The sequence below is a fragment of the Sceloporus occidentalis genome, unplaced genomic scaffold, assembly GCF_023333645.1.
Source record: "Sceloporus occidentalis isolate IW3139 unplaced genomic scaffold, rSceOcc1.0.p SCAF_25, whole genome shotgun sequence".
In the NCBI taxonomy this organism is placed as follows: domain Eukaryota; kingdom Metazoa; phylum Chordata; class Lepidosauria; order Squamata; family Phrynosomatidae; genus Sceloporus; species Sceloporus occidentalis.
The window spans coordinates 13,681,257-13,697,028 of NW_028317005.1; the positions used below are offsets into that span (position 1 = coordinate 13,681,257).

The 15,772-nt window shown below is 39.4% G+C and overlaps 1 protein-coding gene across 1 annotated transcript in view; it reads left to right on the forward strand.

The window, feature by feature from the left end:
* The window catches only part of LOC149300426 (ubiquitin carboxyl-terminal hydrolase 13-like), a 37,682-nt gene that overhangs the window by 14,854 nt on the left and 7,056 nt on the right, over positions 1 to 15,772 (forward strand). Inside the window, exons 4-13 of the mRNA XM_089485346.1 lie at positions 5,172 to 5,290; positions 5,619 to 5,761; positions 6,043 to 6,227; positions 6,633 to 6,727; positions 8,276 to 8,463; positions 9,464 to 9,535; positions 10,213 to 10,306; positions 13,456 to 13,581; positions 13,821 to 13,974; positions 14,155 to 14,329. Of these exons, the coding sequence (XP_089341472.1) occupies positions 5,172 to 5,290; positions 5,619 to 5,761; positions 6,043 to 6,227; positions 6,633 to 6,727; positions 8,276 to 8,463; positions 9,464 to 9,535; positions 10,213 to 10,306; positions 13,456 to 13,581; positions 13,821 to 13,974; positions 14,155 to 14,329 (1,351 nt within the window). The remainder of the gene's footprint in view (positions 1 to 5,171; positions 5,291 to 5,618; positions 5,762 to 6,042; positions 6,228 to 6,632; positions 6,728 to 8,275; positions 8,464 to 9,463; positions 9,536 to 10,212; positions 10,307 to 13,455; positions 13,582 to 13,820; positions 13,975 to 14,154; positions 14,330 to 15,772) is intronic.

Genomic DNA, 15,772 nt, shown 5'->3' on the forward strand with positions numbered 1-15,772 from the left:
CTATGTGATAGAATCAAGGAATATATTGAACTCCAAAAAAGCACAATGCATCAGCAGTTAGGTTCCTAAATAATTAATATTGGTGCTTTAGTTGTCTGTGGTCTGCGTGTCAATCCATGCATAATGGAAGGGTTTAATCACAGCTTTCATCCATCCACTTCACTGTATGTGGGTAAAAACGTAATGAAGAGCTAATATACCATGTATCGTTGCTTTATTGTTTCAGGCACTTGAAAACCATATCTTCTTTTCTTTTTTTTGCCAAAGTATACTACACCCCTAAGACTCCTCGTTGTTACAGTTTCACAGAACATGAATATATATCACCTGTGGAAAAACAGAAAATATTAAAGCCTTAAATACAGCACTGTGTACAGTAATGGAGTTTAGCATTGAAGAAAATAAAGTTTAATTTAATTTTGTTCCAATAAAAATCCTTTATCTGGAGGCTGCCATTGTTGTCAGTCATGTGATATTTTGGATACCTTTCCCCACACTGAGCTGATTCTTTATGAGGATGCTGGCAAAGTCTAGCCTCTATGGTCTTTGATTGGAGTTTCAATTTAGGTTATTAACACAGGTATTCTATTGCTTACCTCAGGCAATATGATAATGAGTGTTTGTCTAATGGATTGGGCTAAGATAACGGAGACAGAACACATTTAGATGACTATTATGCACTTGTCTGAAAGTATTGTATTATCTAAAAAAAGCAATACAATATGTTTAAAAGCATATTTTTAATGTGAAACCTGTAATAAAAAAACTTTACCTTAATGTGAGGTCAAATATGCCCTGTTGTGCATCAGTGAGCTTTGAAGTGTATGTATTATCATAAAAGAGATTGAGGCCCTACTACCAGGGCCAGCCCGAGACACTGTGCTGCCTGTGTCCAAGGGTGACATGCTGCCTCCCACCAAAACCATGCCCAGATCCGCCATGTTATATCATGATTAATAAAACTAAAATTAAAGCAGACACGTTAACACACACTGACACAACAGGACACACACATTCAGACACCTACACACACTAACATATCTAGACACACACACTAGCATACCAACACACACACACTAACATATCTAGACACACACTAACATACCCAGACACATATGCTGACACACACTAACATACACAGACACATACAACATCACATACAACATGCTTTTAATGGAGAAGACTAATCTTGTCCTTAAATTATGTGACCCTGCCCGAAAAAGTACATGCCTTGGGGTGGCAAATTGACACCCATTGGGACCTATGTAAGGGTCGGCTTTGCGTATTACTATAATATTTTTACAGTATTAAAATGTAATGAATTAAACAATTCTACATAAATGTATCTGACTTAAACAGGTGGCCCTAGTGCCTTTGCCCATCAACACCGTATTTGCTCGATTGTAAGACGACCCTGATTATAAGACTGAATATTAATTTAGGAAAAAAAGAAAAAACCTGAATATAAGACGACCCTATAGGAAAAAATTCATTTAAACTATTTTTTTTTAATAAAAGCTATGATTGTGAAAAATATTTTGGTTTTATTTCCTTCTATTTTCCAACCTGCCCCCCAGTTATGCACATCTGCCCCAGAAATGCCTTATACCCCCTATATGCCACTGTGCCCCATGATATGCCTTTTAACCCTCTAAATGCCACTGTGCCCCATGATATGCGTTTTAACCCCCTATGTGCCACTCTGCCTCCAGAAATGCCTTATACCCCTATATGTCACTCTGGCATTTAGAGGGTTAAAAGGCATATTATGGGGAAGAGTGGCATCTAGGGAGGTTTAAGGCATTTCACAGAGCACTCTGCCTCCAGAAATGCCTTATGCCCCCCATTTAACACTCCCCCGCCCCCCCCCAAACTTACCGGTGCTTCTAACTTCCCTGTCATGTAGCCGGGGCAGCGTGTAGATCCCACGCACTTACGCTGCAGCCGGAAGGAGGCATGACTAGCAGCGGGGGTTGTCTGCGCAGACCTTCCCCGACTGTCAGAGATCAGAGTTCCCCGCACCGAATCGCGTAGACATTTACACGCTGCCCCAGCTACACACCGGGTACTGAGAAGTACCGGTAAGTGGGGCGGGGGGGGGAGACAGGAGGATCCAGGTCCCCTGCAGCTGCAGGGGATCTAGATCTTAGTCGTCTCATAGTCAGACCTATTTGAGGTCTGATTATAAGACGACCCCGATTATAAGATGAGGGGTATTTTTCAGAGCATTTGCTCTGAAAAAAACCTCGTCTTATAATCGAGCAAATACAGTATGTGTGTTATCCTCTGTACGGTGATGTCTGAGGCGCTCAAAGAGAATAAGGAGTTTTAGGGTATTTAATAATTTGTAGCAATTATATTTTGTGGAACTAGTTTAGCTACTCTAGTATGTTTGAGATACATCCTTGGTATTTTACGTTAAAGTTTAAGATGCTAAGCAAGGCTGTCTGGCCAGTAATATTAAAAATAACATGTCCAGTAATAACCAGGCCTTTATTGCTTATGTACGTTTGAACCAGGTTCACATCAAGGGAGAAAAATCTTAAATTTGAGACAAAAGGAATTCTTGGCTACTTTTGAACTGGCCCAACACTGGGAGCTAATAATCAAACGGGTGGGCTTTTCAGCTGGTAACAGATCTAATTCTGAGTAGGTATTTGTAGTCGAGCATCACTTCTTCCCCCCCAGCACTCATGTGTTATTTTCCAGTGCACTCTGTTACCTAGAAGTAAGTCAGCTGCTGAATTCCATCAGCCTCAGGCATGGTGTTTGGTGCTTCCCAACTATTCCCTGATGATGTCCAAAATAATATTGTATACTGTTATGACGCACAAAATAAAGGCACAGTTCCTGCTAAATGCTTTTGTAATGAATATGCTTATGAGGGTCCATGTTATACATTCAATTAACATACATAGCTGGTTAACAATAGAAATGAATTGGTTACCTATTCTCCTAAATAATTTTTTATTACACATAAATACAAAATAAAAAGAAAAAAATACTATTATGGCAATTTTTTTATTTTTTAGTCTAAAATCATTATTTCAACAGGGAAAAAACTGACCTATTTGGACTGATTGTTGCTTATTTATCAAACAAAATTAAATTGAAGCTTTGTCCCAGAATTGGTTAGTTTACAACCCAAAGAAATGCTTAGATCACCAAAGCACCAAAGAGGAATAGTATGCTTTAAACGTCCTAGTTTTGCTGCACCCTTCATTTTAGTTGAGGATTCAACTCCTTTTCTTATTTTGTTGTATTTGTTAAAGTGATGAGAAGTGATGTGGCTGCCATCCTAACTGCTGAACGGGATATGACCTCCCAGTGCTCTGTGCCGCTGGGAAGCAAATACCATGGAGACTCTGCCAGCTCAGCACAGTCCTCCATAATGTAAATGGATCTCCCTTATAACTGGCACATTGACCAGTAATGTACCTGGGGTCTGAACACCCAGTGTGGCAAAGGGACTGCTGCTCTAGACATCCTAGACCAGAATACACCACTAATGAAGAGGGGTGTCAGGGACCGGGTCCATACAGACGACTGTAATGACCCAGGGCGCCCAATAATGGAATTCAGCAGTTATCACGCAGTAGCAGGTGAAGGGCAACCACACTCCCCCTAGTGTTAAGCAAATAGTGTAGTGCAGCCACATTCCAGGGCCCTGACATGCAAGCTGGGAGTAGGGAAGCAAAACAGAGTAACAGCAGTAACAAAGCAAACAAGGGGGACAGAGCAAGGGACAGGGAGACCGAGCAAGAAACATAGACAGACAAGACAAACATGTACAGGACACAACAAAGGACAGGCAACAAGGCAAGGAACACAGGGGATGGAGTAATGAGCCGAGATCCTCAGACGCTTCTCCGTTAAGCAAGGATAGGATATCTTAACTGGGACATGGGGAGAGGAGAGAGGAACCGATATCCTCAGATGATTCAGGGTAAAGAGGGCAAATGCACATAAGACTGACACACATAAATACAGGACTAGCCTAGGACTATATGATAACAATTGGAAATTTTGTCATATCTTATGGCCATAGTATGCTTAGCCCACCACTTCGCCAAAGCACTCCAATATTCGGTGGGTCCTATCGCTAAACCCTGGCTACTGAATTAATAATAAGCTAAAACTTAACATTGAATCTAAACACAGAACAGAGAAGGACATGCCTAGAGACTGCAGACTGAGACAAACATAACAACTGGGTGGGGTACAACTTATAAAGGAAACAGAAGTTGAAACTAAGAGCAGGACTGGAATCAAAGACTCAGAAGTACAGGACAGAACATAAGGAAATCCAGGAATGGATTACAGCAAAGACAGGGGAACTGTAGCAAGACAGTCGAACTATAGCTAGACAGGAGAACCTAGAGATAAGCAGCTCCGCAGCCTGAATGGGGCCTGACAAGAGGATTGATGCCATATCATAATGCAAATAAGCAGTAATGCATAGCGGAAGACTACGGAAAGACTGTTTCCCAATCTAATACAGTGGCTATTGCGCTTGTGTCCATAACAAATATTTAGTTCAAACAGTTCTATTATATGGAAACTGAATCTATGACAACATGCCATCATGCTAGAGAAGGTATTACTTCCAGAGGTCAGCTCTTCTTTGCTTTTATAAGTTGCATCGTAAGATGAAATTGTAACAAAAAAATATCAAAATTCCTCCACCTTCGCCCACTAATTATTTGTTTGCTTTAACGATAAGGCTTGAAATGATGAGAGCTGTGATCTTAGTTTTGCCTGTAAGCTCACAGACTGGCTGGCAGCCACTGGCACTGTTACACAGATCATTGAGAAGACTGTAGAGAAACTGTTTCATAGGTTTGCGTTGGTCACATCAAGCTCACTGCCAGTTCTGCATCATGTGCTTTGATAAGCCTTCTGTGTCAAAGGGTAGTTGGAGAAAATGATCCTAATGTTTATCACAGGTTGCCTTATATTGGTCTAGTGGACATCCATGTTGTTCGTTTAAATTCTATCCAATCCACTTCCCAATGATCTGAATGGTTTGAAGACTATGTGTGTTATCCAGTTGTTAAAGAGAATCGGTCTCACCAAACACAAATCACTGCATGTTTATTCTCAACCATATTTTCTTTACCAGTGTGGTTGAAAAAAAATATTCCAAGCTACATTGATCTCCTGTATTGCAGATCTAGATTGCACTGACCCGAATAATGAAGACTACGAATATGAAGATGAAGCTAAACTTGTTATATTTCCTGATCACTTTGAAATTCCTCTGCCTAACATAGAAGAGCTCCCAGCACTGGTCAGTGAGTGTGTGCTTTAGCATGTTTTTTTTCCTTAGAATCTGGTTCAATTTATCCTTCTTCAAGCAATTCTATATTTTTTACACAGAAAATATGAATGTGATTTTCCATTGTAAACTCCTCTTTGGGCTTAACGTCATATATAATTCTTGTAGCCTTAAAGGGAACCATATAGGAATATATGTTATTTAACTTGTGTTACTTCTTGGGTAGATGTATTCTAACAGCTTTAACCACTGAAACCAACAATCCAACAACCAACCAACATAACACGGTATTACTCGTAGAATCCATAAATTTTTATATATATTCCTCTATTTTGTGCAGGTAACAATAGCCTGTGATGCTGTTCTCAATTCAAAGTCTCCATACAGACAGCTCGATCAAGAGTCATGGGAGGAAGAACTCCAAGTTTCAAAATTTGCCAATAACCTTGTACAAATTGACAATGGAGTAAGAATTCCACCAAAGTAAGTAAAAAATAAAAAAACTATTAAATACAACAATGATACTGCTTTCAGTTCATGATATTTTATCTTAAATATACATTTTATTTAAGTTTTGTATAGTTGCACCTCAAATTATTTTACTGCATTGGATCATATTATACCATAAATATAGTTCATCAATATTGGTTTTCTATAGCATTCTAAATTAAAGGGGTGTTAACAGGGCCGGATCATGGTTAAGAAATGTTGATGTTGACTGAATAGTTTTTAGGCAAATATGTTTTATTTTGGTGTTTTTGCAGTGGCTGGAAGTGTGCAAAGTGTGATCTCAGAGAAAACCTGTGGCTGAATCTGACAGATGGATCCATCATGTGTGGGAAGTGGTTCTGCTCGGGGAGCGGGGGCAATGGTCACGCTCTGGAGCACCACAAACAGATGGGGTATCCATTGGCAGTAAAACTTGGCACCATCACACCTGATGGAGCAGGTGAGATCTAATATAAGCTATTTTCATGTAAGACATTTCTGTTGTTGTAGACACTTAAAGGTGAAACATGTACCCACAATGTTTCAAAGAACATTAGCATTAACCGACAGTGGCTGAAGTGTCTCCAATACTGTTTTGTCAGAACTTATATCTTTGAACTATAAATACGTATGTTTTGTGATACCAATTGTCCATACCTCACATCTCCTCAAAAGAATTTGAAATGATAAAGAATATGGTACATTGTTAAAAAAAGACAGAATTTAAAATTGACCCAAAGTATGATGGTTTATGATAACACCTGGTTTCAGATATATGAATTTTGATCCAAAGCTCTCTTCTTGTAAAATAGACTGTATTGACTGTATTGAACAATATTTACAGACATGTTTTTTACCATTGCAGTTGTGTATTCATTTGATGAGGAGGAAGCTGTTCTTGATCCCCATCTTGCCAAACACCTTGCTCATTTTGGTATTGATATGTTACAGATGCAAGGGGTTTGTATATTTACGTCTTTGAGTTATCAATTTCATTTACCTTCAGAATGTATTTTTTTTTTCAATTGAAATGCTAATTGGATTATTTGAAATATGATGTTATAGAGCATGGTTCCTCTAAATGTGCTTTAGGGGCCTCCTGAGACCTGTTCAGACCCTCATGTGCATGTGCAGCAAGCATTCTCATTGATATCAATGGAAATGCTTTCCTGCTTCTGATTGGCTGCTTCAAGCAGCCAATCCATGACAACAAATGTTGGAGGATTGCAGCTGCTGCAGCAGGGCTGAAACTTTTAGGTCAGGTAGGTGCTTTTTCATTTTGAAGAATGCATATTAAAAGCTTAACATGATACTTTAATATGCATTATTCTTTAGAGGGGTGTCTTGTCTATGACTTGTTGACAAATTTCAGGAGGGGATTTTTTGTTCATCCAGAAAATCTGACCTCATTAACTTGAAGTACAGCTGGTTCCATTAGCCTTTATTGTAGTGTTTTTAGAGGTTGGCATCTAGATTCTACCTCTGATAATCTGCTTTTTGACAGGTCATTGATTTGGAGACCATGCATTTTTCACCTCTGTTAAAACCAAGTAAGGTTTAGTTCAGTCATGAAATCCAATCCATTTTATCTTGTAAATGAGTCCATCCATTAGCATGGGAGAACAGTCGACAAATGCCATGTAGTCGAGGAAAGACTGAATTTTTGGATAATGATAATTGCAACAGCAAGATGCTATGCATGAATACCTTTCTTTAAAAATAGGCACTACTCCTTGATTTCATTTTAACATTGGTACGTCATGTACATTCATGCATGAACAGACAAAGATAAGTATTCCATCATATTTAAATAGCCAAGGTGTACATGTCACTGGCTAGTTAAGCCTTCTTTCTTTTCAGCTGTAATGCTGTAGATTGTGGTATTGTTTGTCTTCATACATAAGATAGATATAGCCATATTGGTCAAAGACAAAATTAAGTCTTCAGTCAAAGGTGATACTTTTTATTGGGTCAATGCAGAAAAAGATGTAGAGTGAAATAGGTTTTTGGGAAATCAAAAGTGTCTTCATCAGATGAAATGATGTCTGTGGTGCCAAAAGGTTATGTCACTCTATCTATTCCTGTAATGGCCCACTACAATGTAAACCTTAACTAAAGATTCAAATTGCTCTTAGCAGTGAGCCTAAGACTTTACTATCACATAAAAACAATAATGGGCCAGGTGGGCCCTATTGGTAGATTCACTAGCCCACACAGAGGCATTGGAGCGAAAGATAGGGTATTGGGGCTTTAGTGACAGCAAAGCACTTTAGGCTGGTGAGAACTGTCCAGAGTAAATGCTCTCACACCTTCTGTAATGAGTGAGCATTAAACAATAGAAAAAAATGCTGATACATTCCAGCCCTTGGGTAGTCATAATTTATTGATATGCTAGACTTAAAGCTTAGAATAATGGTTTTGCAGATATGGAACCTTATGAATCAACAACACATGTGAAGACAGTAGAGTTTAATTTTCTGTTCATTTGTTTGATTTCCTCGTGTGTAGAATGGAAATAGAGTTTTGGATAATGAAGTCAAACCAAGGTTTAATGAGTGGGAGCTTATTCAAGAAACTGGCCTGAAGCTAAAACCAATGTTTGGCTCTGGCTTCACTGGCATTAAGAACCAGGGAAACAACTCCTACCTCAGCACAGTAATGCAAGTCATCTTCAGCATCCCGGAATTTCAGAGAGCGTAAGTTTTCATATGTTTTTATGTCATTGTCGATTAATAGATTTTCAATCCCTCTATGGAACATCTGTCTCATTTTCCTCCTCCTTTGTCTGCTTCTACTGGATTAGTAAGTATACTCACTTATGCTGCCTGCCCATGTGCTGTAGCACATTGCCTTCAATGGGAGTTCAACTGCATACTCCTCTGTGGCTGTCAAGTGATAATTCAACACAACAAGCGTTTATGTTTGTCATGCACAAGCAGCGTACCTAAGTGCACACTCTGCTTCAATAAAAGCATGCAGTGGAGGAAGAAAATGGGGGCAAAACTTTATTTTTCTAACTCCACTAAGAAACAAAAGTAGGCACCAGTTTGCATTCAGCATTAAAAAAGATTCAAAACTAGGGACTTGAGTGTATTCATCAGTGTGTAACACTAGTTTTCTCACTGATCATATTAGCCCATTTAGTCACCTACCTCTCATCAAACATTATACAAAATTGAAATGGCCTTTCCCTTATACCTAAATGCTGTTGTTTGGGACTTCATATTCACATAGTGATTAGGTACTGATAGAGAATTCATGTAGTCTTTGTTGAAACACATTAGTTCTACACGAGAAAACCATGACAACTTCCACATAAGCAAAGCAGGATTGCCAACCATGGAACTGACATTATGTTAAAATATTACTGACAATAAAATTGCATCTTCTATGTATGTAACATTTTTGGTCTAAAAATGAATGTAGATTTTGGTCTCTTTACATTTTTGCCTATCCAAATTCTTTTGCTTAAGTGTCTAGCATTTACTGAGCCTCTATGTTGAGTCTCCTATCGCCCCAGTCCATCTCTACAACTGACCAATATGTCTTCTACTAACTAACCACAAATTATGGACTTTTTGTAGTAAATATTCCATTGATTCCAAAAAAGCTCATGGCTTTATCCAGTATTACCTTGGCCAATTCTTATATAATGTAAGGACTCCCAATAACTGTATTTTATTCTAATTTTGTCAGCTATGTAGGAAACCTTACTCGAATATTTGACTATGCTCCTCTCGACCCAACGCAGGATTTCAACACACAAATGTAAGTATGGATGTACACCAGCATGTCATTAATTCATTCTAATTAACTCAAGGTGAAGCAAAATAATTTTCTTTATAAAATAAATGGTATGTTACCTTTGTCTGACTAGCGCCGCTCTTTGAGAATTAGGCTTTGTGGGATGAGATTGCCTAATTGGACCAGCATATTATGAAATAATATAGAGAATAATTTCATGGCATATTATATTACCTTTTGTGTATTTAGTGTTTGGAAGATATTTATAGCGTACAGATTCTAACCTGAGAAGATTTAGTGGTTTATATATTAAGCAGGAATCTGACAGGCTTTTCTCTACATTATGAAGGGCCAGCTGTATTGGGCATCTGTGGCAAGAAGAGCTTGCTTTGCCCTCTAAAAAGCATAATTGAATCAATGAAATCCCTTGTAAATAACACAGGGTTTAAGGGTTAATATATGCAATATACATTGCCTATCCAGCCCTTCTTATAGGAATAAACATCTGTGTTGGGTTGTACAGCAACCTTTCTGCAAACTCCAACTTTTTTTTAATACATTTTTTTATATTGTAGATTTAAAATATATATAAGAAACGTCCATTAGGGTTCTTCCTTCTTCTTTCCAACAAGGCTTTATCAATTATTGATTTAGACTATATAACGAAGACTTTTTATGTCTGTTGTGTTTCTTTATGATAGGGCTAAACTTGGATATGCCTTACTTTCTGGCCAGTTTGCCAAACCACCAGTGAAATGTGAGCTGATAGAACAGGTCGTAAAAGAAGAACAAAAGGTATTTGATATTTGGCAGATGTGAACAACAGTGACATTATAACTCTAAATCGTAATTTCATTGATTTCCAGAGATCATGGTGGATTATAAACAGGGGAGTTGGAAGGAGAGTTTCAGCTCACTGACCATGCAATATAAGGGGTCGGCCCCAGTGAGCTTCACCTGTAATAAAATCTTGGATGACCCTGTATAATGTATAGTTAAATCAGTGGAAGCCACCTCACCAATGTAACTATACATTAAGCAGGACCAATTCTGCTCTTTATGCAGAGGTAACATGTCATAAATTAAATGAACAAAAACCACATCTGTTCTGCAAACTAGTTTAGAGAATAAACCTCACAGTTTTGTTAGGGTTACAATCTTTGGAAAATTAGTTGTTGATCAACAGCATTTAATCTAAATGCCCTAGAAGTCCTGAAGAAATAATGCCCCTTGTTGCTGGGGGATCTGTGGGATTTGATGGGAATACATTTGAATCTGTAATTGATTGTCCAACTGGACAAAAACCCTCCATCCTACTCCGCAAAGTGTACAGCCGCCCACATGACTTCGTTAGACAAGACACATGTAGATGACGCAGCCTTGGAGCTGTCCGATTACATGGAAATATGATGTAGTCTCCCCAAACCAGTGGCGGAACTACCGGGGTCGCAGGGGTCGCGACTGCGACCGGGCCCTGGAGTTCTGCCAGTCAGGGGGGCCCAAGGGGTGCCGAGCGGTTGCTGAAAACCGCTACGCAACTCTTGGGCCCCCCTGACTGACAGAAATCCAGGATGCCTCCGCTCCCCGCCGCTGCCACTGCTGCCGACGTCGCCGCCGCCACCTGCCTCAGCGCTGCCCAGAGTACAGTGTTGGGAGCTGATCCATCAACACTCCCAACACAGGAGTTGATGGTAAGTGACCTACAAAGGGGGGGGGTATGGAGGGACTGGGTAAATCGTGAGAAGGGGGGGTAGGGAGGGAGAGGGTAGATCGTGAGGGGGGGTAGGGAGGGAGAGGGTAGATCGTGAGAAGGGGGGCAGGGAGTGAGAGGGTAGATTGTGAGAAGTGGGGTAGGGAGGGAGAAGGTAGATTGTGAGAAGGGGGGCAGGGAGTGAGAGGGTAGATCGTGAGAGGGGGGTTAGGGAGGGAGAGGGGAGATTGGGAGAAGGGGGGTAGGGAGGGAGAGGGGAAACTGTGAGAACAGGGTAGGGAGGGAGAGGGTAGATCGTGAGAAGGGGGGTTAGGGAGGGAGAGGGGAGATTTTGAGAAGGGAGGGAGGGAGAGGGGAGATTGTGAGAAGGGGGGGAGGGAGGGAGAGGATAGATCATGAGAAGGGGGTTAGGGAGGGAGAGGGGAGATCGTGAAAGGGGGGGAGGGAGGGAGAGGGTAGATAGTGAGAAAGGGGGTGGGGGGCCCTTAACAGATTCTCGCACCGGGGCCCTGAGGTTTCTAGTTACGCCCCTGCCCCAAACTCATTGTTTTGTAAATGAACCCCTCTATTTGTGATTCAGCTTAAACAGTGATCTTACATTCTTTCAATGTACATTATCATTCCTCTGTATTAAATGACTTCTCCACCTTGGTGGAAGCATTACAAGGTGCGTGACGATTAAGCTGGAGTGTTCAGGAAGAGACAGTAATATTAATTAAGCATATTTTTGGAGGTAAAAGTCTTTTCAAAATAACTACACTGATTGTAAATCAAAAAGCAAAAGTGATGGGTAGTTTTAGTAGATGCTGTTAGGGTGAATTCACTATTTGTGGGCAGTTCCAAACATAATGGTATTCATTTAATTAAGCTCTATTAATTAATGTAAGATGAATTGACTACTCCAATATGGTTCTGTGTGATCAGCAACTCTTTTCTGGTGGAAACTCACTGTTCAGTGTCGTGAAATATAATGTTTTTTTAAAGACTTCTAAATTAATGATACCAATTAAAGTTATTGGTGAAAATACCAATATTGATTTGAATCTGATTTAGATTATAATGGTGGGGCCCTGAATTACTGCACTGTTCATTTCCTGCTGTGAACTTACTTTATTAGTTTGTAGATATACAGGTACCTAGGATTTTTATAGAGCAGTATCAATAAAACTAAAATATGACTAAACGTCCTCTTTAAGTACCCTTCTGGTTTGTGTTAGGGAAGCTATTTCGACTGTTGACTGACCCTAAGCCAGAATGGAAATGCCTGTTTTAACTGCCAAGAAAGAAAAGGGTCCAGGAGTGATCTTTCACAGATGGGGGCAGGGAGTAATTCCACTTGGCAATGGAAAGATAAACAAAAATAGCCCCTTCCTCTCTCTGGTTTCATTAACATGTGTTTCCACAATTTACTGTGATTGTTAGAATGTATGCACCAGCAAATACGGGTTCCGGGTGCCTTGTGTGTACAGGTGCTCCAAACCACAGAATCGGTGTGACTCTCCCGCGGATTGTCTCCGTAACGTTTTGTCAATGTTCTGCTCAGCGAGGGCATCTTAGGACATTGATATTTCCATCAGCAAGCGATGTGCATAACACATGGACTCTACCATATTTATGGTGTACATTGTTACCTCAGACATTTAAAAATGAATTCTATCAACTTAATAGGTTTAGGTATAGTAGAAGCATTATTAAACACTCATCCACATCTACCAGACAAGCCAGAAGGCTTGTTTTTTCCCCAGAAATCCCATGGTGCTGCCACAACCACAAGGGATTCTGGGTAGGCAAATGCAAATGAGGTCAACAATGATCACCTTTTGCCTTGATATCCTCTTTATACATGGTTTAGGTATTGCGGGGTAACTTTAGCATTTATATTCATTAATGGTTAATGACTCTGTACACCCTATACATTTTATCTTTCTTAGTGAAGACCATAGTTGACTAGGTGCATGCCTAAAGTCAGAAATTCTGTAAGTCCTATTGAATTTTACATCATTCTGTGATAGTCTAGGTTTGTGAATGGTATATGGTCCTCAATATTAAAATAAACAGGAAAAACTGGTGATGGTGATTAGAAGTAACAGGGAGTTAGCTTGTCATCCTGTATCAATAAATCATGACCACTAACCATGGAATTAGACTTCAAGCACAAGGTTTTTAGGAACTCATTAGTTAGGGTGGATAATAATGTATAGAACTTATTTTATGATTCTTCTTTATTCAAAAGCCACAACCAAAGGGAATTACAACCCAAATGTTCAAAGCCTTGGTCAGCAAAGGCCACCCAGAATTCTCATCCAACAGACAGCAAGATGCCCAAGAATTTTTTTTGCACATCATTAATTTAATTGAGGTATGTACACTTCAAATTTTCTTTTTTAACAGGATTTATTGAAGCCTAGAAGTATTTACTGATTTATAATTTTTATGATTGTATTGGACTGCAACTTTAGATACTGATGAGTATCTGCAAAGGTTTCATTTGTCTTTGTCCATAGTGCATGATCTCAACACATTTTTAGAAATGTTTGTCTTGTTACCAGAATGGTTTTAGTAGCTAGCATTAATGCAGATCTGTGCTTACCTTTTCAGAGAAACAGCATTGGCTCAGAAAACCCCAGTGATGTATTTAGGTTTCTAGTGGAAGAGCGGACACAGTGCTGTCAATCTAGAAAAGTTCGGTACACACAGAGAGTCGACTATCTCATGCAGCTGCCGGTGGCCATGGAAGCTGCTACTAATAAAGGTGACAGATCAATACACTCCTATCTAGAAAGGCATATGTTGCCGCAGGTTTTCCCAAGACGTCAACACTTACCAATGTACTCAGAAGGATCTTAATCTAGCATGTGAGAGACAATTGTCACTGATGACCTATTTGCCACTTTAAATGTGCACCAACTGCTATTGTGTTTCCTCAATATAGATGAATTGATTGCTTATGAACTGAAAAAGAGGGAAGCAGAGACTGCCAAGAGACCTGCTCCAGAGCTAGTTCGTGCCAAAGTCCCATTCAGTGCCTGTCTACAGGCCTTCTCCGAGCCTGAGAATGTGAAAGATTTCTGGAGCAGCGCTCTTCAAGCCAAATCTGCTGGTATTAAGTGAGTCCTTTTAATCATTTAGTTACAATTTTTTTATGTTACTTTAGGGAAGTGTGTACATGCCATGTAAATTAAGTTGCCATTTCTGTGCTTTGTTTTAAATGCATAGTCATTTTCTAATCATATAGATCTGCCATATTTGATATGCCATCCTAGTATAAGTCTGTACTGTGCACATAGCACACTTCTGTTCTTATTTAAAGTACTGTAAGGTCATTTCAGTCTCCTTTATCTGTAATTTCTGTCCTCCACTGGATGGGCCCCACTCAATGTATTTTAAATTGTTGTGTAATTACTGCAAGTAAATACTTTAACCAAGTTAGTTAACCACTATGTATCTTCATGAGCTTTACACATATCTGCTTATCTATTCATGCTTTTGAATCCTAACATGTTTCATGCCCATATAGTCATTGTTTAGCATTCTACTTTACACGTTTTCCATCTATTTTTCTCTCCCCCTCTGTCATTTTCATTCATTCTTCTCTGTACTCATCTTTTCCTTAAAGAATCTCTTATGCTGTCTGTATTTTTGGCTATTTTCTTTCCTCTATTCTCTCTCTCTCTCTCTCTCTCTCTCTCATCACTCACCTTTCCTGTGTCTGTAGGGATTTTGTTCTTGTTTAACAATAATATCTGTTGTGAATATTGGTGTGTTCAGGTATCTGGACCTTAATTTTGTATTTATTTTATATAGGAACCTTTGTCCTTAGCAAGTACTGAAATATGGTTTTGGTATGAAAGCCAGATAAATACTAAGAACAGATTAAACATAAGTAGGCCTGTCCATCCACTGAAGAAGTCAATGCTTTTTTCCGCTTTTGGTACCAAGTGGCATTATCGCCAACTAACCAGTTTAATGGTGCAGCAAGCAAGAACCTCCTGCAATTTACATTGTGGATCCATAGCTATGAACATTGGCATGCCTTTCATATGAAAATGTAAACTTTTTTCATTTTGGCTACATTTCGATGTCTTATTTCTTTTGTAAACTTATTTTATATACTCGTCAATTGTAACTCTTCCCATTCCTACAAAATAATAAGTGCCTACAATCTCTTGATCAACAACCCTTTTCCTTTATAATCCTTCCCTTGAAAAGTGTCTGCCTTCTCTTGATAACTTGGAAGCCTTATCTCACTTCCCAATTTCCCACTATAAATAGGCTATGTTAGATAACAGCATTCCAGTTCTGTAGTGGTATATACTGTGAGATTGTGAACCCCAGGGAGATGATTAGCATGGCATCTGAGCACAGCTGCTATGCAGATTATACATATGGGTCCCTGGGGTGGAGCAATTGGAGAGCAAGGTGGGCCAATGCTCCATTCCCCCATTCTGTGGAATATCCATGCCGGCTTTTCCAGGAGACTGACAGAGTTAAATGTTTGCTATGACAAACTGAGTCGTGGTGAATGTAACAATCTGGCATGGACTACCAAG